Here is a 27,338-nt window from a genome sequence, read left to right on the forward strand (position 1 = left end):
GTGACCTATGCACAGATAAAAATCAGTGTATTAACTTTACAGTTGGCCCTACATATCTGTGGTTCTGCATCCACAAGTTTAACCAGCTGTGGATTGTGAAGTACTCTGGTATGTACTGATATTTATTGGAAAAAAATCCACATAGAAGTGGACCCATGCAGCTTAAATCTGTGCTATTCAAAGGTCAACTGTATAAAATAGGTATATTTAGTGTGATTTCACAATATGACATTAGATGACTTTGTGTATAACCTATATGAATAAATTAGAGTTAAGAAATCAAGGTCATTCTAAGATACACTGTATAAAAAATATATTACAGTTTTCTTCTAATTTAATACACTGCTTTAAATGTCAGTGGCAGCAGAAGGAGTCAATGTATGTGCATTCACTTGTTTCTTTTGGGGGAAAAAAACCTCTCAAACAACACTTACTATCATCATGCTAAAGGTAATACATGACTTGGGGAAAAAGTTTTACAAAAAAAAACAAAAAATGTAAACAAAAAGGAAAACTTCCTTTTTGGAGAAGGAAGAATTTTTTTTAAAAAGGAGAGAGAATGGGAGCAAGGAAAAATCTGAGATCATACTCTCTAACGAAATTCTTGGTTATGTTAGTTGCTAAGGTCAGGATCAGTATGTACCTCTAGAAAGTAGAAAGTTGTACTATATATATATAATAAAATACATTAAAGGAAAGTTCTGGAATGCATGTTTTCTAAAATAAATCTAGTTGGTCAACAGGGAAAACACAGTTGAAAATGATTTATTCTATTTCTTAATCACTTTTTTCAATTATCTAGAAAAAACAGATACACTAGTGGCCTAAGGCAGAAAGTCCTATAAGTCTTGTTATACAAACTCTATCTTTTTAGTTTTAAAACCAGCCCTTAACTGATCTGGAATTTAATGTCATTTACACTTGCTTTTCCCTTGTTTTGTATCACAAGGCTCAATAAAATTCTTAAGGAACTATCTAGCTTTCCCATAAATGATCCTGGGACTTAAAGCCACAGTGTTTTGATCTGGTTTTCCAGCTACAAACTGTGAAGAGAATGTCATATATCCTCTACTGCATAGTAGAGCTTTCTGGTCAGAGAGACCTAAACTGAAATCTGAAACACACAGGATGGATGAAGATTGAACTATCTGATGAATAATGTAGTTAAAAACTACACGATACGAAAACCATAGCTGGGAAAATAATCATTGTCTAGGAACTGCTGGACAGGAATTGTCTAGGAATCTGCCTGCAATGCAGAGACCCTAGTTTGATTCCTGGGTCAGGAAGATCCCCTGGAGAAGGGATAGCCTACCCACTCCAGTATTCCTGGGCTTCTCTTGTGGCTCAGCTGGTAACGAATATGCCTGCAATGTGGGAGACCGGGGTTCAATCCCTGGGTTGGGAAGAAGTCTTAGGGCTTCCCTTGTGACTCAGCTAGTGAAGAATCCACCTGCAATGTGGGAGACCTGGTTCGATCCCTGGGTTAGGGAGATCTCCTGGAAAAGGGAAAGGCTACGCACTCCACTCTACTCTTCTCTTGCCTGGAGAATTCCATGAATTGTACAGTCTGTGGGGTTGCAAAGAGTCGGATACGACTGACTTTCACACTTTCAGGAACTGCTATCTAACATTACATATACATATATACTAAAAAAAAACCTTATATAAGAATATAAATATTTTCCCACATTCTTAGAAAATTATATCCATTGATTTTTTAACTTAGGATAATTTACTAGAAACAAAATTGCTATGTAAAAGTATGTGGACTTTTTTTTTTATTTTGGCTGATGGTTCTTTGTTGTGGTGGACGCTTCTCTAATTGTGGCATGCAGGCTCTCTAGTTGTGGCACATGGGCTTGGGATCTTAGTTCCCTGACAAGGGATTGAACTCAAGTCCCCTGCATTGGAAAGTAGATTCTCAATCACTGAATCACTAGGAAGTTCCCCAAAAGGGTATGAACTTAAAAGGTTTTATATCGATTGTGCCAAAAGAGTCTCCAGAGTTGTATTCCTCTTCCCACAGTGCAGAAACTATTTCCCAGACTTGCCTCTCCACACTTTCTAGATGAATGATGTTCCTGGACAGATGTGGGGCTGTTGTTTCCCTGTGCTTATGACAATACTGGAATTACAATGAAAATAACAACAACAAAAAAATCCTTACTGAATTATTTACAATTCTCTGATTATATTAATTAATACTATTATATTATATTAATTATTACTATTAATATTTTCAACATGTTTAGAGGTTATTTTGGCGTATTCTTTTTCGGGGAGGGGATTGCTTTGCCTTTTGGTCATTTTCAATAAGCACATTCAAATTGTGTACAGATTTGTAGAGAGCTTTTTAAAAAAATGTGGGTATTTATCCTTGTTATGCACATTATAACTTATTTCTCTGTTTTTCAACTTTCTTTCTATTTAACTTTTTATTATAGAAAATTCCAAACATAAACAACAAGAGAAAGAATAAGTATGTGGTCAGTCGTGTCCAACTGTTTTGTGATCCCATGGACTGTAGGCCACCAGGCTCCTCTTCCATAACGATTCTCCAGTCAAGAATACTGGAGTGGGTTGCCATGCCCTCCTCCAGGGGATCTTCCCAACCCAGGGATCAAACCCAGGTTTCCCACACTGCAGGCAGATTCTTTACTGCCTGGGCCACAAGGGAAGCCACAAGGGAAGAACAGGTATAGTGAGCCATAGTGAGCCCAATAAACCCATCTTCGAGTTTTAACAATAATCAAACAATCCTGCTACCTTTATTTATTTAATTGGAGGATAATTAGTTTACAATATTGTGATGGTTTTTGCCATACATCAATTTACCAATGAGTGGGCCAGGGGTATACATGGGTCCCCTCCATCCTAAACCCCTTATCCACTTCCCGCCCCACCCCATCCCATCCCTCCAGGTTGTCACAGAGTACCCTGTGTCAGACATTAAATTCCCGTTGTTTGGCAATGTACATTTTTCAGTGCTATTTTCTCAAATCATCTCACCCTCTCCTTCTCTCACTGAATCCAAAAGTCTGTCCTATACATCTGTGTCTTTTTGCTGTCTCGAATACTTCATGTTGATGTATGGCAAAACCAATACAATATTGTAAAGTAATTTTGTGTCTCCTTTGCTGTCCCACCCATAGGATTATCAGTACCATCTTTCTAGATTCCAGATATATGTGTTAATATACAATATTTGTCTTTCTCTTTCTGACTTACTTCACTCTGTGTAATAGGCTCTGGGCTGATCCACTCATTAGAACTGACTCAAATGCAACCCTTTTTACAGTCCTGATACCTTTCTATTTAATGTTTTTTGGTTGACCAAAAATCTTATCAAATCCATTACCTTTTCTCACCATTTTTTTTTTCACTAAAGTTCAGAAAGGACTCCCTTAACATCAGGTATAGTCATTTATCTTCCTAGTACAATATTTTATAGTTTTATTTTTTTACACTTAAATTTTTTACTTTAGCTATAATTTACATTGGTATTTAAGTGAGAGGTGAGGCTCTAACAGTCATTTTGTAAATAGTTAACCAGTATACTAATTTTTAAATATTGGATTCTCCTGGATTTCTAGTCTGTTAATTTGTTATTATAAGTAACACAATTTAAATTGTTTATAAAATTTTAATAACTTTTAAAAATGATAAAATGATGATCAATTTCTATACAACTTACCTGGCTGCACTTTTTAACAACATCTGGGCCAGGTATGGCATTGACAAGAGCTATAATAAGGTAACGATTCAGCAGCTTCCCTAGTCCTAACTCTTGCAAGGTGTCTTCTGGGAGGAGTTCATTCCAAAGAAGAATATTGCCGAAGAGCTAAAATACAACAAAATTTCAAGTGATTATGTACCTTTTCTCCAAAGGAAAACTGTAATAGTCTCCAACAAACAAAAAGCTGGTCAAACTGTAAAACTCTCACCACAATTAGCACTGTTAGGACCATCAATTTTAGAATAGAAAACATTTCTGAGTAAACACTTGATTCTTTTCAACCTGCACATATTTCTTCATCCTATCTTCTTTTTTTTTTTTAGGATAATTGCTCAAAATCTATTTCAAATTACCTTGCTGGAGCTTTTCCAGATCAATAATCTTCCTTCTCAATCAGTTCTCTCTTGGAGGCTGGGGCCATCGGATATAAGACTGCAAGACCCCAGGATTCATAAAAGCACTGATGTTAAAGCCAGTTGTATTGTTACCCATATGTGACCTTGAGAAATCAATCAAACCTGAGAACCTCACTGCTCTAATATAGAAAATAAGATTAATAATCACCTTGAGTTTGGAGATATTTTGGGTAAAATCCTTTTAAGAAACTCTAATAAAATTCTAATCAAAATAATATGGGTTGCATTTTTCTCCTGTAAATGCAGATCTTTATGTGAATTTTATGGTAGCTTCCATCTTCTTTCCATTACTAAATTTATTACGTAAGTGCTAAACTACATCCTGTTGTACTAACATGCAGTGCTTTTTCACAATGTCATTGTTGATGTTGCTCCCTCTTCCTGAAAAGCCTTTTTCCTGACCCAACCGTATGACAAGTATTGATTCACCCTATCAAAACTATTCTTGCTGAGGTCATTCATGACCTTATAATTATGGGCTTCCCTGGTGGCTCAGAGGGTAAAGCGTCTCACCTTGTAATTGTGAAACCCAGTAAACATTTTCAGTCTTCCTTCTAATTCTCTTCAGCGGCATTAATACTTTGTTCTCAAAAGCCCTTCATTTAGTCTCTTGTGACCATTCTTAGTTTAACAGCTTATTTGTAAGGCCTGTCTGAAGACTTCACTTTGTCTGCCCATTGCTTCTTCTGCTCAGGGGTTGTCATTCATGACCATGCCTCCAAACACTGCCTAAATGTGACTGACTCCCAAATCTCCAGCTCAGATCTGTCTCCTGTAATTCAGACTCATGTATTCAAGTGCCTCCCTTTATCCCAAAGATATCTTACATCCACTATGTCCACTTATCTTTCCTTCCACACCTTTTCTTCCTTCTCCAATGCCCTCAAAGAATGCCTCCATAAGTTAATAGGGTGCCAAAGTCAGAAACTTGGCTAGCACTCTACATTCTTCACGGTAGGATTAATTCTGTAATCAGTCATTGGGTTCTTTTGATGCTTCATCCTAGAAATCTTTTGAAACACTCTTTTCCTTACTGTCCCCATTGCCACTGATTCAGCACCAATTTTATCCTTTACTGTTTAGATTAGACCCAGGTTAGAGAACTATGGCCTGTGAGTTAAATCCAGCTTATGTTCTGTTTTCATAGAGTTGGTGAACTAAGAATGGCTTTTATAATTTTAAATGATTGAAAAATAGAGTACTTTAAGACATGAAAATTAAATGACAGTCAAATTTCAGTGTCCATAAAGTTTTACTGAAACACAGACATGCTCATTTATTTACATATTGTCTATGACTGCTTGCACTACAGTGACAGAGCTGAACAGTTCAACAGACATTATACGACCTACAAAAACTTAAAATACTTACTTACAGAAGAATTTTTCTGATTGTCATTATATAGTAAACTTTTATGGAAAGAAAAAATTTTTTTATTTTTGCAGTTTTCTGCTTACCTTTAGACCTGACCAGAACTGTCTTTCTTGAAACTTTGCATGTGGTGATGTTCTGTCTTCTACAGCACTAATTTAAAGCAAAAGAAAGAAAATGCAAATAACTGTTCATCTTTCAGAAACAGAGTTTAAAGAACTGAATGGTTACTTTTTTTTTTTAATCAACCAAACTAAGTCTTAACAATATAATTGAAGGTGCTCTGGTGATATCTAATAAAATTACTAATGTATGTACACTCTTACTCAACAAATCCATGTTTGAGAATGCCTTCTATAGATACATTTGCACATGTACAGGATACTATGTCCATAAAATTGTTCACAACACTGTAAAGGTTTACTGCTTACATGTTCATCAACTACAATTTGGCCATATAATGGCATATTGTACAGCTAAAAAAGCATGAGGAAACATCTGCGGATGATACAAAAAGATCTCAAAGATGTACTAAGTCAAAGTAACGCACAAAACAACGGTTGTGACTATAATATACTTACTTTCCTATAAAAAAGAGGGGGAAATAAGATTAATTCTAATTGCATTGTAAGTATTAAAATTCTATCTAAAGTATTTAATTCTAATTGCAGAGAGAAATTCCAAAAAGGTAAAAAAAAAAAAAAATTACCAACAGTGAGTATTCTTGCATGTGTACAGAAAAGAAGGCAAAAACTGGGTGGATGGAGGTCACGAGCAGGAGAGAATAAGACTTTTCATTCTAAACATTAGTAAAAATTTTAAATACACATTCTTACTTTTTAACTGTGCAGATATATTAGTTACCTAAAACACTGAAAGTCGCTCAGTCATGTCTGACTCTTTGCGACCACATGGACTATACAGTCCATGGAATTATCTGGACCAGAATACTGGAGTGGGTAGCCTTTCCCTTCTTCAGGGGATCTTCCCAACCCAGGGAATCAAACCCAGGTCTCCCGCATCGCAGACGGATTCTTTATCAACTGAGCCATTGGGGAGCCCTGAAGGCTCTAAAACATAACAAATCTTAATTGTTGTTAAATCAGGTCTGACTCTTTTGTGACCCCATGGAAGGTAGTCTGCCAAGTTCCTCTGTGCATGGGATTTCCCAGGCAAGAATACTGGAGTGGGTTGCCATTTCCTCCTCCAGGGAATCTTCCCAACCTAGGGATTGAACCTGCATTTCCTGCATTAGCAGGTGGTTTCTTTACCACTGAGCAATCTGGGAAGTCAACAAACCTTAATTGGGGTGAATTTTTACATGCAGGCATCTTTTCAGGATTCAAATTAACTAGCAAGCTTAGCTCTTTTTTCCTTTCCATAGAACAACTCTTTGATCATGTGAGTACTCACTGTAGAGTGAGCTTCAGTCCATAATCCATTACTACAATTAATGCTTTCTTAGCAAATCTACCAATATGCATCAAATACTCCTTGTCTGATCATTTAGAAGTAAATATATATTTCAAAGATGTAGTTTCTGGCCCCTCAGTGATATTCCAGGCCTTATTTTGAGCTTTCCATGTCAGGCATTATTCTAAGCACTCTCTTCATCTTCACAGTCTCCTATGAGATAGGCATTAATTTAATGTCCATTTTATATACAAAGACACTGATGCATGGAAAGACACTTGGTCTTGACCCAAGGCCAAGCGTCTAGGAATGGTGAATCTGCACTCCAGAGGCTGTGTTTCTAACTACCTGGCTATGCCAACTGTCATGTTTTCAGGACTATCATTACATCATACATGGCATATAAAAGGGGATTAAGAAATATTTGTTGAAATATCAATTTGCATCTTAATAGGTATGTGTGTTTTGAAAACAATATGTTTAGTTTCTTCTACATTACACTCTTAAATGAATTTGTATTGCAGGAGTAACTATTTCATAAAATCTAGAAATTAGCAACTCTTACCTCTTTGGATACAGAGGAATAAAAACATCATCTTCTATTGCCTTCTTCATTCTTGAAACAATGGATTTAAGTAAATCCTATTTTTAAAAAATGTAAAAGCATCAGTGATAGTCATAGATAGAAAGGTATGAACCAAAAAAAGAAATGTATGAACCAAAAGAAGCAATTTTAACAGAATAGTGCAAATTTGTACACACTCAAAGACCTAGGTGTTAAAGTAACTGTAAATTAGGTACAAGAGAACTTTATTCATCCATGTGGTTGCATACTGCCGTGGCTGGTGCCTTTTCATTGCAGCATAGTATTCTGTTCCATGATAGAACATTTATTTAGCTGTTCTTTAGTTTAGGGGTTATTATGAATCAAGTTACTATATAAATTCCTGTAGAGCATGTCTTTTAGTATGCATGGGCATATATTTCTAATGGGTATATATGTAGAGATGGAATTGCTAGAATCCAGTTCATGTCAACAGTGGAGAGAATGCCAAGTTGTTTTCTGAAATAGGGGTATCCCATTTATAGTCCCACTAGTCAGTATGAGAAATCCTGATCCCCTACACCTTTAATAAGTCGTATTTTTAGGGTTTTTAAAAGCTTGCAATTCTGGTGAGTATGTCAGTTAGTCGGTTCAGTCACTCAGTTGTGTCTGACTCTTTGTGACCCCATGGACTGCAACAGGCCAGGACCCTGTGTCCATCACCAATCCCCAGAGTTTACTCAAACTCATGTTTATTGAGTTGGTAATGCCATCCAACCATCTCATCCTCTGTCGTCCCCTTCTCTCCCGCCTTCAATCTTTCCCAGAATCAGGATCTTTTCCCGTAAGTCAGTTCTTCACATCAGGTGGCCAAAGTTGGGAGTTTCAGCTTCAGAATCAGTCCTTCCAATGAATATTCAGGACTGATTTCCTTTACAATGGACTGGTTGGATCTCCTTGTAGTTCAAGGGACTCTCAAGAGTCCTCTCCAACACCACAGTTCAAAACCATCAGTTTTTCAGTGCTCAGCTTTCTTTATAGTCCAACTCTCACACCCATACATAACTACTGGAAAAACCATAGACTTGACTAGATGGACTTTTGTTGGCAAAGTAATGTCTCTGCTTTTTAATATGCTGTCTAGGTTGGTCATAACTTTTCTTCCAAGGAGCAAGCATCTTTTAATTTCACTGCTGCAGTCACCATCTGCAGTGATTTTGGAGCCCACCCCCCCAAAAAAGCCTGTCATTGTTTCCACTGTTTCTCCATCTATTTGCCATGAAGTGATGGGACCGGATGCCAGGATCTTAGTTTTCTGAATGTTGAGTTTTAAGCCAGCTTTTTCACTCTCCTCTTTCACTTTCATCAAGAGGCTTTTTAGTTCTTCTTCACATTCTGCCATAAGGGTGGTGTCCTTTACATATCTGAGGTTATTGATATTTCTCCCGGCAATCTTGAGCCCAGCTTGGGCTTTACCCAGCCCAGCATTTCTCATGATGTACTGTGCATATAAGTTAAATAAGCAGGGTGACAATATATAGCCTTGACGTACTCCTTTCCCAATTTGGAACCAGTCTGTTGTTCCATGCACAGTTCTAACTGTTGCTTCCTGACCTGCATACAGATTTCTCAAGAGGCAGGTCAGGTGGTCTGTATTCCCATCTCTTGAAGAATTTTCCACAGTTTGTGGTGATCTGCACAATCAAAGACTTTGGTATAGTCAATAAAGCAGAAATAGATGTTTTCTGGAACTCTCTTGTTTTTTCAATAATCCAACGGACATTGGCAATTTGATCTCTGGTTCCTCTGCCTTTTCTAAAACCAGCCTGAACATCTGGAAGTTCTCAGTTCATGTACTGTTGAAGCCTGGCTTGGAGAATTTTGAGCATTACTTTGCTAGCATGAGATGAGTGTAATTGTGTGGTAGTTTGAGCATTCTTTGGCATTGCCTTTCTTTGGGATTAGAATGAAAACTGACCTTTTCCAGTCCTGGGGCCACAGCTGAGTTTTCCAAATATGTTGGCATATTGAGTGCAACTCTTTCACAGCATCATCTTTTAGGATTTGAAATAGCTCAACTGGAATTCCATTACCTCCACTAGCTTTGTTCATAGATGCTTCCTAAGGCCCATTTGACTTCACATTCCACGGTGTCTGGTTCTAGGTGAGTGACCATACCATCGTGACTTTCTGGGTCATGAAGATCTTTTTTGTACAGTTCTTCTGTATATTCTTGCCATCTCTTCTTAATATCTTCTGTTTCTGTTAGGTCCATACCATTTCTGTCCGTTATTGAGCCCATCTTTGCATGAAATGTTCCCTTGGTATCTCTATTTTTCTTGAAGAGATCTCTAGTCTCTCCCAATCTATTGTTTTCCTCTATTTCTTTGCACTGATTACTGAGGAAGGCTTTCTTATCTCCCATTGCTATTCTTTGGAACTCTGCATTCAAATAGGTATATCTTTCCTTTTCTCCTTTGCTTTTCACCTCTCTTCTTTTCACAGCTATTTGTAAGGCCTCCTCAGACAGCCATTATGCCTTCTTGCATTTCTTTTTCTTGGGGATGGTCTTGATCCCTGTCTCCTGTACAATGGCACGAACCTCCGTCCATAGTTCTTCAGGCACTCTGTCTATTAGATATAGTCCCTTGAATCTATTTCTCACTTCCACTGTATAATCGTAAGGGATTTGATTTAGGGCAGACCTGAATGGTCTAGTGGTTTTCCCTACTTTCTTCAATTTAAGTTTGAATTTGGTGATATTGAATAGTTTGCCTTGGAAACGAACAGAGATCATCTTCATTTTTGAGACTGCATCCAAGTACTGCATTTCGGACTCTTTTGTTGACTACAATGGCTACTCCATTTCTTCTAAGGGATTCTTGCCCACAGTAGTAGATATAAGGGTCATCTGAGTTAAATTCACCCATTCCAGTCCATTTTAGTTTGCTGATTCCTAAAATGTTAATGTTCACTCTTGCCATCTCCTGTTTGACCACTTCCAATTTTCCTTGATTCAAGGGCCATTAGATTTCAGTTAAGAATGAGAAACAAACTTCTCTCCTACACCTTCCACAGATTGTTCTTAGTATACCTCTCAAGATTATGCAGAACAAATCTAATCATCCTTCCATATGAAAACTCTTCAGATTTTAAGATTGATATCTCACTTTTCTATATTTTCTCTTTCTCATACCATCTTAGACACTCTCCATTTAATATACTTTAACCTAAAATTAAATGCAAATAGCCCAGGGAAATGAAGAAAGCACATATAACAATTTTATTCAAAAGAGCAGACACCTAAAGGATGAACTTCCATTAGTCTTTCTGCTACTCAAGTGACACTGCTGACTCATACTGAGTTTACGGACGATTACAATCCCCGCTGTTTTCCTGTCTTGCTTTAAAGTTGTGCCTCTCCCATCTTTTATTTATGCAGTTGAATTTTTGAACACAGTGGTAGGACATTATGTATATTCTTCTTACATTTTATATTTTGAGAGTCAGTCCTTTTCTCAGTGTTTTGAAATTCTTTTGGATTCTAATTCTATTATCCATAGATTTATGATAGAATTCTTAGTCTTCTGCCATTGAGAAATTTCATTAGCATGTATTTTACATACTCCAATTCAATAAAAATACCAAACAGAACAAAGCTGAGAGGATTCTAGCCTTATGAATCAGTATTCTTTAGGTATACTTTTACTGGTTTTCTTTGTATCTAACTGTACCCTATTTCCCCCCGATTTGATCTGTAAGAAAATTATAACATATTTAAATAATTATTTACTGTACCTGTACAGTATCTTACTTAGTGGAAGTAACTGAGATATTAGGAATATGGAAGAATATGCTTTGACAAATATTTGGTTTTAGGAACCCCATCAATGAGAGGTTACAGTAATCACTGCTTTCTTAAGTGTTCATAATCCATCTCTGCAATAATCTATTTTAGAACTTCAGAATTAAAACTATTCTCACCAGGCATTAGCTTACAGAATCATTTACTTTTCACTTGAAAATCAGGAACTGTGGTGTCTGATTGGTGCTTTTGGAGCCTTTCTCATTCTCTTCAATTCTTTGAACATCACTAATAAAAACAGAGTAAGCTCACCAGCAAACTGTGTTACTAACCTGGGATATTACATAGTACACTGATTCTCAAGTGGGAGTAACTTTGCCATGCTTCAGTCTAGAGATATTTTTGGTTGTCAAGACTGGGAACTGCTACTAGCATCCAGTGAGTAGAGACCAGGGAGCTTACTGCACAGAACAGGCTCACACAAAGAAATATTGGTTCCAAATGCCAAGAATGCCAAAGCTGAAAAGTCCTAATACAGTTGCAGTCTCCTACTAAAGCCAAAAACCCATTTCCAACATTCACAGTAGGAGGGTTTTCAGAATTAAGATTACCAGTATAAAAACTTCATGAGTGAATCCATAAACTGTTTAAAGACTTTAGTGGTTACAAAATGCCAGGCCTGCCACTGTTAAAAGTGATCTTTTAAAGTGACTTGGCCCTCTAGGCCCCAGCTTCCTCACCTGTAAAAATGTAATTAAAATCAACATGTTTTACAAGGTTTTGAGGATCAAATGAGAAAATGTGTAAGTGTTTAAAAAACTGTACATGTAAATGTACTATTTACATTTAGACTATAATTACATAATCCCATGTAGAGAGCAAATATAGGATTATATAGCTGTTTGTTTGTTTGCTTGCTCTAACATACTCGTCTTGGTTCTATGCTTTGTAACAACACAAAATAAATTTATTCCTTCATCAAACATAAACATTACCTCCAAGTACATCTTCTTTCAAGTTGAATCTAATTCTTGCATGATTTTCACATGTTTTTATCCTGTTGGAGGTGAGTGGAAAATGCCCTTTCTCCTTCAGTTGCTATGATGTTCAAATCCTATTCTTTCCTTTAGGTCCTTGCTCAATGCCACATGTAACAAAAATTCTTTCACTGCTGAAATTTCTCTCTCCGGGCTCTTTTTTGAAGCTTCACAGCACATTATCGGAGCCACTCATGGAGAGGCAACGTGGTCGGTGAGATGAGTTTGGGTTCTAAAGTGAGACTGAGTGCATGTGTGCTCAGTCGCTTCAGTCGTGTTTGACTCTTTGCAACCCCATGGACTGTAGTCTGCCAGGCTCCTCTGTCCATGGGATTCTCCAGGCAAGAATCCTGGAGTGGGTTGCCATACCCTCCTCCGGGGGGATCTTCCCAATCCTGGGATCCAATTCACGTCTCCTGTGTTTTCTGCATCACAGGCAGATTCTTTACCGCTGAGCCTCTGGGGATGCCCAAAGTAAGACTAACCAAGGTACAAATCTTAGTTCTAACTCAAGATATTACTGTGAACAGGTTTCTGTGATTCAGATTCTTCATCTGTAAGATGAAGCTATCATCTGTTATTTAAAAATTATTTATTTTTGGCTACTCTGGGTTTTCACTTCTACTCAGGCTCTTCTCCAGTTGCAATGAGCATGGGCTTCTCTCATTGCGGAGCACGGGCGCACAGGCTTCAGTGATTGCAGCTCCCAGGTTCTAGAGCACAGGCTCAACAGCTTGGTACATGGGCTCAGTTGCTCCACTGCATGTGGGATCTTCCTGGACCAGGTATTGAACCTATGTCTCCTGCGCTGGCAGGCGGATTCTTTACCACTGAGCTACCAGGGAAGCCCTATCACCCATTTTTAACAGGATTGCTGGGACTAAGTGGGCTGACACAGGAATAAGACCTAACAGAGTACTGAGTACATAGCAGAAATTAGACAAGTAAGTCTTGTCATTCCCACTTACTTCCTACTTCAAGTAACAGTTTATATGTAGCTTTTTTCCTCTAAGATTACATGATTCTTGATGGCAGAATCACGCTGGTATCCTCTTCTCTCTTTTTCTTCTTACAGCTTCCCTCCTTCTTTACTTGGAACTTATTGGTGCACAGAATATGAATATGACATATCTCCTCGCTTTTCAACTACTCTGATTATTCCACTCTGGGTTTCCTCCAGTCTGTGAATCTCTCTCTTAATTCTCTTAAAACTCAACAGAAAATTGTCTTACTCTTTTAACCGCATGAATCTACACTATTATTATCAACAAACAAAATGATTTTTAAAGAGTACTGCAATAAAAGATTCAAGAAACTCTCACCACAGCCTCTGAAAAGTTCCTTCCTCTTTACGTCTTATGTTCAGTAAAACTCAATTCTACATTATGCTGAGAATCTATCCTATTAAACTTCGAATCCTCAAAGAGCTACCTGTTCTTGACTATGCAGATTACAGATAACTAGTTAAAATACTGAATGTTAGTCTAGTTTTAAAATTACTTTGCCAACAAAGGTCTGTATAGTCAAGGCTATGGTTTTTCCAGTAGTCACGTATGGATGTGAGAGTTGGATTGTGAAGAAAGCTGAGTGCCGAAGAATTGATACTTTTGAACTGTGGTATTGGAGAAGACTCTTGAGAGTCCCTTGGACTGCAAGGAGATCCAACCAGTCCATTCTGAAGGAGATCAGCCCTGGTTGTTCTTTGGAAGAACTGATGAAAGCTTAAACTCTAGTACTTTGGCCACCTCATGCAAAGAGTTGACTCATTGGAAAAGACTCTGATTCTGGGAGGCATTGGGGGCAGGAGGAGAAGGGGACGACAGAGGATGAGATGGCTGGATGGCATCACCGACTCGATGGACGTGAGTCTGAGTGAACTCCAGGAGTTGGTGATGGACAGGGAGGCCTGGTGTGCTGTGATTCATGGGGTTGCGAAGAGTTGGACATACTGAGCGACTGAACTGAACTGAACTGAAGGTCATACTATTACTAGATTTTTGCCCAAAGAACAAATGTAATTAGCTTTCTTTTCTTTTAGAAGGAATCAATGTGTACTAATGTATTTATGCCTGTTCATCTCTGCAGGGCCAATGTACATTCACAAACCTGAAAAACAGGTGGTTGGGCCATGAGACCTGTTGAACAAATCAGACCATTGAACAGAGAGAAATACGCTAATAATAATGAAAGTAATAATCTGGGTCTTACTGCACGTTTGTGTGTTCTATGATAATGATTATGATTTCTGTAAGAATGTTTGGAAATATCAAGGTATATCCTTGCATATTACTAATTATATTGAGCAAAAAATGGTCAGTCCTAAATATTTTTCATCGTGTTCTGAAATTGTTTCTGCATCATCTGAAAACAAAGATTTATAATAAATTATATTGATTTAAAAGTAAATTAAGAAATTTATAATTCTAGACATTATTACCTGTTTGCCTTTATTAACTTCATTTTCACAAGTGGACTGTTCTTCAAGAATCATTCTGCACTGCGTTATTAAACTTGTTGTCTGTGTGGTTGACAAGGGATCCCAAATGAATTCTACAAAGCCTGAAACAAAAATTTTCAGTGGTGCACAGTTTAGTTACTGGACTACTTTGCTTGTCACATATAAACAATTGAGGCCTTTTGCAAATGCTACTTCCCTCCTCTTGTGGTTTAAAAAAATCAATGCCAATAGTACATTATGTATTTGCATACATATTCAATTTTCTTGTCTTTTTTGGGTTTTGCTGAACTTGTATGGCTCAACTGCAACTCTAGTTAAATCACCTTGTCACAGTGTTGGTGTCTGAAACCATGCAGTTAAAACATGACTGGAAAAAAGTACACTTTAAATTGATTAACACGACATCCAGTGAGACCAAAACACTGCCCAGCAATCACATTTTGTTTCTCTGGCCCATTCTCTTTCCCTCTTGCAAGAGAGTTATTTCCTGCCTTCTCCTTCCTCCTTGCTCTCAGTCAATGGACTTTACTCTTCCAGATGACTATTTCTTATGATTTCTTTTCTCCACCCTTGCTCTCACTGTCAGTTGATTACTTCCCAATTTGATGAGAAAAACAGAATCAATCAGAAGAGAAGCTCCACAAGCTCCTACCATAGCATCTACGACTCTAGCAGCATCTGTGCCCATAAATTCTAGCTTGCCTCCCATTTCCATGGATGAAGCACTAGCCTCCTTGCTAATGCCAACCTTTCATTTGTACAAAAGACTCCAACCCCTTTGGCTTACTTGAAGATTCTGCTCCTGGAATTCTGCCCTCTCACTTCAGTATCACCATCACTTCTGCTGGATCTTTTCCATCACTCTACAATTTTTTCTCTTGTATTAAAAATAATCCCTCTGTTGACTCTACTTTCCTCTCTAGAGCTGCCCTATTTCTTTCCTTCGTTTTACAACAAAATTACTCAGCAACTGTTGAAACTTCCTATCTCCAATTTCTTTCCTCAAACTCCTGAATTCACTTCAGTTAGGCCTTACCTCCAGCTGTTCCCCTAAACTACTCTTATCAAGTCACAGATAACTTTCACATTGCAAAATCTAATGGCTGATTCTAGTCTCCATCTGATTTAACAGCAATAACTACAACATTTTTTTTTAAACTTGGCTTCCAGGATACTGCTGGTTTCTCACTGACCTCTCTAGTCTCCTTTATTGTCTGCTTGTATTCCTGTTTACTTTCTAAATGCTGGACCTCAGGACTCAGGTCCTTTACCTTCTCTTTCCTATTTATATTTATACCCTTAGTATGTCAAGTCAGTTTTGTGGCTTTAAATGCTGCCTATGTGCTGATACACTCCAAATTTATATCTCCTACGTGGATCTATCCTTTAGACTCATATATTTAACAGCCTAGTTGACAGCTCCATTTGGATGACAGGCATCTCAAACCCAACAGGTGTCAAACTGAGCTCTTGCCATACCTCCTACCCAAAACTTGCTCCTCTCAGTCTTTTCCATCTGAGAAAATGGCAGCTCTGTCCTTCCAGCTGCTCAGGCCAAAAGCCACTTAGTCATTCTTGATTCCTCTCTTTCTCTCTTGTTCCACAATCCATATCAAATTCTGTCAGTGTTAATACTTTTGAAGTATATACAGAACTTGACCACTTTCCAGCCACCTCCATTTTTAACACTCAAGTCAAACCACCGTTGCTTAGATTACTGAAAAAGCTTCATAACTGATCTGCATACAGTTCATTCTTAACACAGGAACCAGAAGTCTGTTTTAATGATAAGGCAGATCCTGCCACTTCTCTGCTCAAAACTCTCCAATTGCTTCTTGCTCACTTACAGTAAAAGTCCTTACAAACAATTATTAGGCCCCATATGACACAGCCACTGTTATCCTGCTAACCTCTTCTTACTGTCCCTATTGCTCACTCTACTAAAGTTACTCTGGCCTGTCTGCTGTTTTTCAAGTCAATCAGGCTAGCGCCTGCCTCAGGGCCTTTGCCTGTGCTGTTTCTACCGCCTAGGATGCTGTCACCTCAGACACTCATTTGGCCCACTTCTTTACTTCCTTTTGGAAATCTGCTCATTTGTGACCTTCCCAGGAAGCCCTTCCCTGGCCAAACTATTTTAAATTGCACTCCTGTTTCATAATTTGTATCTTTCCCCCTTACTTTATTTTTCTCCTCGGCCCTTGTAACTAACATACTATAGATTTTACTTGTTCATCATTTGTCTCCTTCACAGAATGAAAGCTCCATAACATCAGGGATTATTATTTTGTTTACTGATGTATATGCTGAAGTTAACAAATATGCTTGACTCATAAAATACAAGTTAAATAATTTTTTAAAAATTTAAACAGGTGGTGGATTCATGTTGATGTATGGCAAAACCAATACAATATTGTAAAGTAATTAACCTCCAATTAAAATAAATAAATTTATATTTTAAAAATTTAAATAGGTTAAAAAAAATCCCAAATCAAATATAAAACTGATTTCTCAGGCATCTAGAAGGTTAGGCTTGTAATAATCTTAGAAATATTTGGCCAACTAATACTGAGAGTCTACTATGTGCCTAGCATTAACTATTAGAAATACAGCAATAAGTAAGATTAGGTTTGCCTCAGAACAATTTTGTCTAATGTCAAATACAAATATATTATATACATATATATATAGTTGCTTAGGTAAGCAATTATAATGTACCATCCTAAGGATTAGAGTACTTCAGGAATCCTGAAAAGGTATGCCTAACCCAGTTCCTAGAAAAGATGTCTGTAACAGAGTTCTGAAAGATGAAGAGGAGTTAGTTAGCTACATGAAAGAGATATAGGGTTAAGGGATTTGTCAGGTGGATGGAGTGTAGAAGACGTAAAGGTCAAGGAGAAGATAGCTTCAAACCAGCAGAGATGGAGATGAGGGGAAGAAGGAACTGAGCTTGGCAAAAGATGGGGCTAGAGAACTACTAAACAGAGACAAAATCCTGAAAGTCCTAGAATGCATGTTAAAGAGATTAGACTTCAACCTAAAGGCAGTTTAGACTAGTGTTTTAAGTGAGGCATGAAAGAATCAGACTTACATTTTAGACAGATCACCATGGCTGAAGTATAGAAAGTGGGTTAGGAAAAGGTAAAAAGTAACAGATGTGGCAATTGCTTATATAAAGAGGTAAGAAAAAAGCAGGAGTAGATGACTTGGAGGTTCTGGTTTGAATATGTGGGTAGGTGGAGGTACCATTTTCTAGAGAAGTAATATAAGAGGGACAAGTCTGAAACAAAGATGACAAGTGTGACTTTGCATTTGGAATTTGAGTTGCCAAGTAGATATATTCAGAAGTTACTCTGATAAGAGATCTGGTGTTCTAAGAAGAGATCTGGACTTGTTCTTCCAGTCCTTTTTGATTGAAAATCAAGCAGAAAAGCACTGTCCAAAAGAACTTTCTGTGATGAAAGAAAAAAACTTCTGACATCTGCACTATTTAATGTGATAGTCATGAGTGATATACGGCTACTGAAGAACACAGATATAGATGGCACTAGAGGACAGTATGCAGTTACCCAGGAAGCTCAAAAAGAGCTATCGTAAAGTGAAGTATTTGGAATTTTCAGATGAATACTTAAATGAGGCATATACATTCTATGCTATCATTAATAATGCTTAACAGCTAAAAGTAAATGGTTAAAAGCACTATCTTTCCAAGATACCCCATGATTGCACTGTAAATTATTCTGAGGAAAATCTTTAAAGTTTAGTCAAGTTGGCTGAGAAGCAATATAAAGCAGGTTGCTTTAGTGTTTAAGAGTTTGCAGACTTTGCAGTCAGAATCCATCCTCAGTGACATGGTGGAACAGATCCTTATCAAGTATAATTTCAGATAAAACAAGTTCAGACTGAGGCACAAGCATCAATGCCCAACAGCTCTGAGTACTAGTAGAAGTAAGGGAAATGTAGTAATGTTTTTTTAAAGAAAGAAGAAACTCACCATACACAAAAATAAACTCAAAAGGGATTAAAGACCTAAATGTAAGGCCAGACACTAAAAAAAAACTTTTAGAAGAAAACATTGACATGACACTCTTTGATATAAACTGCAGCAAGATCTTTTTTGATCCAACTCTTAGAGCAATGAAAATAAAAACAAAAATTAACAAATGGGATTTAATTTAACTAAAAGGGTTTGTACAGCAAAGGACCATAAGCAAAACAAGAAGATAACCCTCAGAATGAGAGAAAATATTTGCAAACAATGCAACTAACAAAGGGATTAATCTCCAAAATATACAAACAGCTCACGCAACTCAATATCAGACAATAAGTAATCCAGAAGGCAGAGGATCTAAACAGACATTTTTCCAAAGAAGACATATAGATGGCCAGATAGCACATGCAAAGATGACAACATCAGAAATGGAAATCAAAACTACAATGAAGCATCACCTCACACAGGTCAGAATCAGTTCAGTTCAGTTGCTCAGTCATGTCCAACTCTTTGCAACCCCATGAATCGCAGCACGCCAGGCCTCCCTGTCCATCACCAACTCCCGGAGTTCACTCAGACTCACGTCCATCGAGTCGGTGATGCCATCCAGCCATCTCATCCTCTGTCGTCCCCTTTTCCTCCTGCCCCCAATCCCTCCCAGCATCAGAGTCTTTTCCAATGAGTCAGCTCTTTGCATGAGGTGGCCAAAGTATGGTCACCATCAAAAAATTTACAAACAATAAATGCTGGAGAGGGTGTGGAGATAAGGGAACCCTCCTACACTGTTGGTGGAAATGTGAGTTGCAACAGCCACTATGGAGAATAGTATGGAGCTTCCTTAAAAAGCTGAAAACAGAACTACCAGATAACTCAGCAATCTCACTCCTGGGCATATAACCCAGAGAAAAACCATAACTGGAAAAGATACACTCACCCCAATGTTCACTGCAGCATTATTTACAATAGCCAGGACGTGGAAACAAGCTAAATGTCCATCTATAGAGGCATGGATAAAGAAGATATGGTAATATTCCATTATATACCATGGAATATTATCACCCAGACATAACAAAAAATGCCATTTGCAGCAACATGGATGAACCCACACTGTCATACTGAGTGAAATAAGTCAGACAAAGAAAGACAAATATCATGTGACATGGTTTCTATGTGGAATCTAAAAATAAGGCTACAAACAAACTTATTTATGAAACAGAAGTAGAGTCATGACTGTAGAAAACAAACTTACGGTTACCAGGGGATAAATGTGCGGAGGAATAAATTGGGAGATTTGGATTGACTAGACACACTACTATTATACAGATAACTAGTAAGAACCTGCAATACAGCACAGGAAAATCTACTCAAAACTCTGTAATGGCCTATATGGGAAAGGGATCTAAAAAGAAAATGTGGATATATGTATAACTGATTCACTTTGCTGTACACTTGAAACTAACACAACATTATAAATCAACCATACTCCGATACAAATTTTTTAAAAAAGGAGAAGAAATGTAAGGGGAGAAGTTAAGGAAAAGACATACACATAGTAGAGATCGAAGTGTGCCACTAATAAATGACTTATAAAAGTAACTAATGAAAATAATGCGAATGTCACAAATACTAAAGGTCCAAGAGTATCAGGGGTTTGATAGCCAGTCACTTACACAAACAAGCTGTTTTTAATCAGCTTAAATTATAAATCTGTTGATTTTTACTGTATATTACAGTTGTGTCCAAAAACGAAAAAAATTTGTGACTGTAACAGAAATTACTGATCTTATACTTAAATAAAGAACAATTTAATTTTATCAAGATTATAAAATAGTACCTATAAGTCGAGGAATAACTGTTTTGTTGATGACAGTAGACAAGATTTTCTTATCAGAACTATCTTCCTTCTTTGAATCTTCCATACTGCAATCTATAAATTCTTCTACAGATGTGAACCATGGCATCTGTTTTAAACCTATGGAATCAAACTTATAAATAAAATTATCCAAGTTATAAATAAATTCTTAATCTTTATCTTTAAATAGTTAACTTTTTCAGTAATTACCAGAGCTCTTCTAAGGATCAAAGGAGAATAATTCCATATTTTAACCCAACGTATACAGTGGGCTACAGTTTATAGGGTCACAGAGAGTTGGACATGACTGAAGTGATGGCACTCACGCACATACGGTACTAGACCACCAAGGCTAGACAGGATGACATGACTAACACATGATGTCTAGACAGTGAGACAGGATACTACATTTCACGCATTTATTCATGTCCAGAAATGCCCTGTGTGTGTTCAGGACCTATTAAATGGCAGGTACTGTTAGGAACAAAATATACATTTATAACAATAGCAGTTAAAATACCCATGGAATTTGCTTTTAAAGTTATACTTACCTCATACAAAATTCACTTCTGGCTCTCCCAAGTCTCACTGGCACAAATGTATACTTTGCATGTGGCTTATCTTATTATTAAGCAAACAGCAGATGGCCAATTACTATTTGTCAAATGACTGAATGAACAGATCTTTGCTATGTGTGACAGAATACTCAATTCACCTTGAGTGGTTAACAACTAGGCTGTCGTCCAACCAGCTACCTTAGGGATAAGCTTGGTTCCTAAACTAAGAACACTGAATGGCCCTGAACCTAACAGAAAGTCTAAAGGCATGCATGACTAGGGCAGAGGAAGATCCGCCTTAGTCAAACAAAAGGGATTCACCCTTTGTTAAATCGTTATTTTCAGCTCTGCTCTCTTCCTAGAATTTCATTTTCTCATTTCTGTTTGCTTAACCACATGGATGTCCCATCATAATTTCATTGTCTATAATGTAAAACTTCCTTGAAAACCTTTTCCCTCTTTGAAAAGACACCATTTCTATGAAAGGAACTATAATTGTCCTAATAACTTAGAATCCAAACCTTGGGGTCACATTTTGATGTGTTTTGTTAGGGTTATTCACAGTAGTTTATTGATTCTTCATAAAATCACTTGTAATCAACCCTTTCTTTCTCTTTGCTTTGTCACTATCACCCTATGTGAGGAACTCATCTCCTTGGACTTGGGCTACAGCAACTGCCTTTCAGTATATCTTCATCTCTTTCTCTCTACCCTCCAAGTTAGCTATTGCTCAGAGCTTCCTAAACCATTACCTTCATCACGTCACTCCTCCCATTACCTATCAAAACAAGGTCGTATCTCTTGTTGACTCAGATCTATGCAGTCTCTACAAAACTATTTCTCCCCATGTACCTTTACAAAAGACCTTCCTCGCTCTCTTCCTGTTTAAATTCTATATACCCTTTAAATCCTCATTTAAATTCCTCATCTTCACTGTAGCTTTCCTAGTCAAGTATTCACATTATGTCATCTCCAATGTCAGAACTCTTGGTACGTATTTTGAAATTCACTCAGATTGTAAAATTTTTATGGTCTAATATTATCTTTATTTTTTTGAGTGATCTTCAACTTACCACAGAAGATTTTTTGTAAGTGTTTCCTTTACTGATGTGTTAGCCTTAAAACAGCGTGAGACCCAAGAAATGGTAAATGACTACTCCAAAGTATGATTATTAATTCCATCTCTAAAGGTGAGGTATTTTATATTATAGTTAATCTGATAACAAGAGGATTTAAGTAACTAAATGTGATCAGGATTATTTTTTTAAGCTCATATACCTTAAGAGGGTTCCAGTCAATCAACTGAAATCGTATTAAGGGATTTAAAAGCTTTGGAATGCATAAACTAATGAAAGCTTCATAATAAGAATCAGGAAACTTTTCTCGCCATTGTTGAAATTTCAATAAAATATTCTGGATATTACAAAAATCACTGTGTACATCTTCAAAAATCTTCTTATGATCCTGTAAAATGTCACCTGTGAAGAAAATGAGCTTCTGTATATGACACATTTTACATTTGTGATTTTTGATTCCTATAAACAGTTATGTATAACTTATGTAATCAACTGAGTTGAAAGTTATTTCCTGACATTAACATATAAATTAGTTTTTATTAAAAAACACACACCTTAGTAACAACTGATACTGATAAAATCTACCACTTATTAAGCCCTTGCTATATGCCAAAACATTATAAACATTATCTCATATCATCATAACTATTCTCCCTAAAAGGTAAGTTTTTCTAGCCTATCTGTTCACAGACAAAGAAAAAGCAAACAACAATATCAGACACAGTGAAGTCAGGTAATTCGCTTCAGGTCACACAGAATAGATTCCCTCTTTGAACTCATCTATTTGACTGTAAAGCGGACGTTCTTTCAACTACATATTTTACCTTCTTACAACGCTAAAAATGGACTTTACTATAAATTCAATTCAAATTCAAATTCTCGGAGATTGTGAAGGACAGGAAAGCCTGCCATGCTGCAGTCCACGGGACTGCAAAGAGCTGGGACATTACTGAGCGACTGAACAACAAATAGGGACTTCCATGGTGGTGCAGTGGCTAAGACTCCAAGCTCCCAGTGCAGCAGGCCTAGGTTCAGTCCCTGGTCAGGGAACTAAATCCCACAAGCCACAACTAAGACCTGGCACAGCCAAATAAATAAATATTTTTAAAAACTAAAAAAAAAGATAATATAGAAAGCATGTAGCAGAGAAATGAAGCCAAAATGTTCATGGCTCATTTATAACAGGAGATGAAACAAGCTGAGGGGAAAAAACTATAAAGATGCAGGAATACTCATCCTACTCATCCCACTTCTCCATTTCATCCGTTCTTTCAGAGGTAAAGACAAGTAAGGAAAAAAAAGTATTATTTTTTCTGAATTTTCCCAACTATTTTGGATAGCTTAATTAAGGGCAATCATGGCAAAGATTTTCTATCATTTCAGTACTTCAAACTAAGACACATCAGAAACTTGATAACTGACCTTGGCTTTTTTGGAAGTCAATCATGTCTGCTGAAGACAGTTCATCATCACTAGATGCTCCCTCTTCATGAGTACAATTCCCAGAAAGAACCCTTGCTTGTCTTCTTCGTGCCCTTATTTTTCAAAAAAAAAAATAAATAAAATATGAAAATAAATGCTTTAAAACAAAAAGTAAAAGTCATCATTACTTAAAATGCCAAGAAATAAACAATCATACTCTCACACAATTTTATATTAATATTTTTGACATTTTAGCTTCATTAATCTGAACTGATTCTCCCTCTTATTCTTGTTAGACACTCCTATATTTGGAAAAAGGAGTAACAATGTATTTAGGACTAGCTTCCAGGTATGAGGCAGTCCCAACCTGATAAATACCACTTTACACATTCCTTCTAACTGATCCAAATACACAAGTGTGCTTTAAGTCACAGGGTAGAGGACTGCTTAACTAAATTTTGGTTTTACACCAATCTCACAAATTAATATGCTATGTTATAGTTATTTATACTATATGATTAACTGTATTTAAACTATGAAAAACACTTGCTCAGTGATGCTGTAAGTCTTTAGTTACCTTCGAGATTCAACCTCTTCTAAAATCGATTGAGTTTTTTCATCTATAGCCAAGCTTTTATTTACTGATGTCTCAGGTTTGCCTGTTAATGAATAAAATTGATTTTATACTGTAAATTCTAAAAAGAAATACAGTGAAACATTTTGAAAACAAAAGTTATATTTTAGGCATGTATAAATATTTGTATATATAAACATCCATACATAGACTATGCTTAAATTACATATTTCATCATGCAATGAAATTGCAATGTTAACTCTCTACCACAATATTAATAGGTATTGAGTTTGCTAATCTAAGAAAATGTACCTTGTCTGGTGAATATAGTTCAGCACTCGAGAACAGTAATAAAAATAAAGTTTCGTTCCCTTATATTCTTTTTCAGCAGTTTCCACCTTTTTTTTTTTTTCCTGTCCCTATGGTCAAATTCTAGAAACATATTACCAATATGTCATTCATATTATCTCCTATTTTAGCATATACTGTAATTTATGACCAACTAAATGTCATATATTTGAGTCATTTTAATTTTGCTTTTATCATCTACTTGATGCTGTGATCTCATTTCTTTCACTATACCCTCACAGCATCTTAAGCAAAGGAAGACATCTCTGCAAATACAAAATCAGTGTGAGAATTAAAGAGCTGCATCCAATTCTTTTATTAATATAATGAGATCTTATAGATGATTCTACACTGAAATGCACCAGAATTTCTTTAACTTCCACAATTAATGGAAAGTTTATAAAGTTAGACTTCTGACACAGTCTATATGTTTATGTCAAGTCATCTCAAAATAATCATTAAATGGTCATATAAATATTTTCTTTCAAACACTAAGTGATTAAAAGTCATAATTTTTATTTTTTTAGATTTGGACTTAATTTAAGACATTTTGAAGCCCAGATTTTAAAATGGTTTGGGAATTTTAGAAGAGGGTAAGTGAAAGGTCAGTGGGAAAATACACAATAAACATTTTTTATACAGAAATAAAAATATTTTTATCTTTTAGCTAACAATTTAGCTTAATGAACAAAAAAATCACATTGAACATGACAAACACTAACATGATAACTGTTGTAAATACGCTGATTCATGTTTTAATTCATCTTGCCTGCGTTTCATAAAGATCATGGCTTGTTTTAAAAGGAGTGCATGCATGGCTGATTCTATTTCTTGGATGTTGATAATCTGAAATACATACATAAGTAACATTTTGTGGGTGGTCATTAAATGAGTATAAAAGATAATTATATATAAGCACATTATATGCTCAAATTTCATATAACAGAAACATTTCTAATACTATCACATCTCAATTAAATGAACACTGTGAGGAATAGACATTGCTTCTAATACTTATAATACTAATAAAACTAGAAAATAAACATTGTACCAAAACAGCTATAAATAGCATAAATAATAAAACCTAACTTGGCTGGAGTAAGATACATGGATAAAAGTGGGTAAGAAAGATTCTTTTTTGAGATAGAAGAGAAGGAGGAAATGATGACTGCAGCTATTTTTCACAGGCTGAGCATGTCAGACTGTAAGGGAACATCTGGAGAAACTGGTAAAATTTGAAAAAAATAGAGGACAGAAGAGACCTAAACAGACAAGAAAGCAAACTGTGAAGCAGAATTGAGTGATTAGTTAAAACTGGCATTCATATTATATATTTCTTGGGCAACAATTCCCTCCATTTCAATCATGTTCCATGCTAATGCTATGGATTCAAGCCTTTGACAGTATAATTCTTCAAGGATGAATGAAGAAAGTCACAGTGTAATAAATATTTCAGAAAAGTAGCTACCAAATGGTATTAAAGGTAGTCGACTTAAAACAATAGGGGAGAAACTAATTTGGTAATCTTTTAAAAGTAAATTAAAAGTAATGAAGAAAGTAGAGTGTATTTTTAAAGTGGTTAGTCTACTTTAAGAAAAGGACAACTCAAGACCCCAATTTAAGGACTTAGTATGTATAAAACAAAAACAGGAATTATAATGGAAAAGAATGATTCATAAATCTGATTAACATAAAAATTTAAAACATCTGATGTCATTGCTAATAGAGAAATGTGTACCAAAACTACAATGAGGTATCATATCACACTGGTTACAAAGGTCAATAACAAAATGTCTACATATAACAAATACTGGAGAGGCTGTGGAGAAAAGGGAACCCGCCTACACTGTTGCTGGGTGTATAAACTGGTGCAGCTACTATGAAAAACAATATGGTGGTTCCTTAAAAAACTAGAGTTGCCATATGATCCTGAAATTACACTCTTGGGCATATATCTGGAGAAAACTCTAATGCAAACAGATACATGCATCCCAATGTTCACAGCAACATTATTTACAAGAGCCAAAACATGGAAGCAACCTAAATGTCCCTGAAAGATGCCTGGATAAGGATGATGTGGTGTATATATGTACACACACACACACACACACACACACGATGTGGTGTATATATGTACACACACACACACACATGAATACGACCCAGACACACACACAGGAATACGACCCAGCCATAAAAAAGGATAATGCCATTTGCAACAGCAGGGATACACCTAGAGACAATAATACTAAGTGAAGTAAGTCAGAAAGAAAAAGACAAATATATTATGATATTACTTATCTGTAGAATATAAAATATGATAAAAACGAATCTATGGGGAGGAATAAACCAGGAGTCTGGGATTAGCAGATACAAACTACTATATACAAAAAAGCAACCAGATACTACTGTACACCACAGGGAACTATATTCAATATCCTGAAATAAACCATAATGGAAAAGAATATGAAAAGAACATACATATATATAACTGAATCACTTTGCTATACACCAGAAACTAACACAACATTGTAAATCAACTATACTTCAATTAAACTTTGAAAAGAAAAAAAACAAAAAGCACACCTAATATAAAAAAAAGGACTTCCTGGGTAGCAGAGCAGTAAGAATCTGCCAGCCAAGCAGATGTGGGTTTGATCCCTGAGTCAAGAAGATCCCCTGGAGAATGAAATGGCATGCCACTCCAGTATTCTTGCCTGGGAAATCCCATGGACAGA

General features: G+C 36.4%; 1 protein-coding gene across 9 annotated transcripts in view; it reads right to left on the reverse strand.

Moving 5' to 3' along the window:
• The window catches only part of GCFC2 (GC-rich sequence DNA-binding factor 2), an 81,542-nt gene that overhangs the window by 7,721 nt on the left and 46,483 nt on the right, over nucleotides 1-27,338 (reverse strand). For 3 of the 9 annotated variants that reach the window (XR_009599829.1, XM_012170683.5, XM_004005926.6), the window contains exons 7-15: nucleotides 25,323-25,446; nucleotides 24,256-24,337; nucleotides 23,679-23,791; nucleotides 22,459-22,658; nucleotides 20,606-20,756; nucleotides 14,763-14,884; nucleotides 7,505-7,581; nucleotides 5,613-5,679; nucleotides 3,698-3,844 (exon numbers count right to left, since the gene is read on the reverse strand). Coding sequence is in view for 7 of the 9 variants with exons in the window: in XM_012170683.5 (XP_012026073.2) it covers nucleotides 3,698-3,844; nucleotides 5,613-5,679; nucleotides 7,505-7,581; nucleotides 14,763-14,884; nucleotides 20,606-20,756; nucleotides 22,459-22,658; nucleotides 23,679-23,791; nucleotides 24,256-24,337; nucleotides 25,323-25,446 (1,083 nt within the window). In the remaining 2 variants the exon portion in view is untranslated. Of the gene's footprint in view, nucleotides 1-3,697; nucleotides 3,845-5,612; nucleotides 5,680-7,504; nucleotides 7,582-14,762; nucleotides 14,885-20,605; nucleotides 20,757-22,203; nucleotides 22,363-22,458; nucleotides 22,659-23,678; nucleotides 23,792-24,255; nucleotides 24,338-25,322; nucleotides 25,447-27,338 lie in introns of those variants that run through there. The other 6 variants (XM_042246106.2, XM_042246109.1, XM_042246108.1 and 3 more) reach the window with 6 other exon arrangements.

The sequence above is a fragment of the Ovis aries genome, chromosome 3, assembly GCF_016772045.2.
Source record: "Ovis aries strain OAR_USU_Benz2616 breed Rambouillet chromosome 3, ARS-UI_Ramb_v3.0, whole genome shotgun sequence".
Lineage (NCBI taxonomy): Eukaryota > Metazoa > Chordata > Mammalia > Artiodactyla > Bovidae > Ovis > Ovis aries.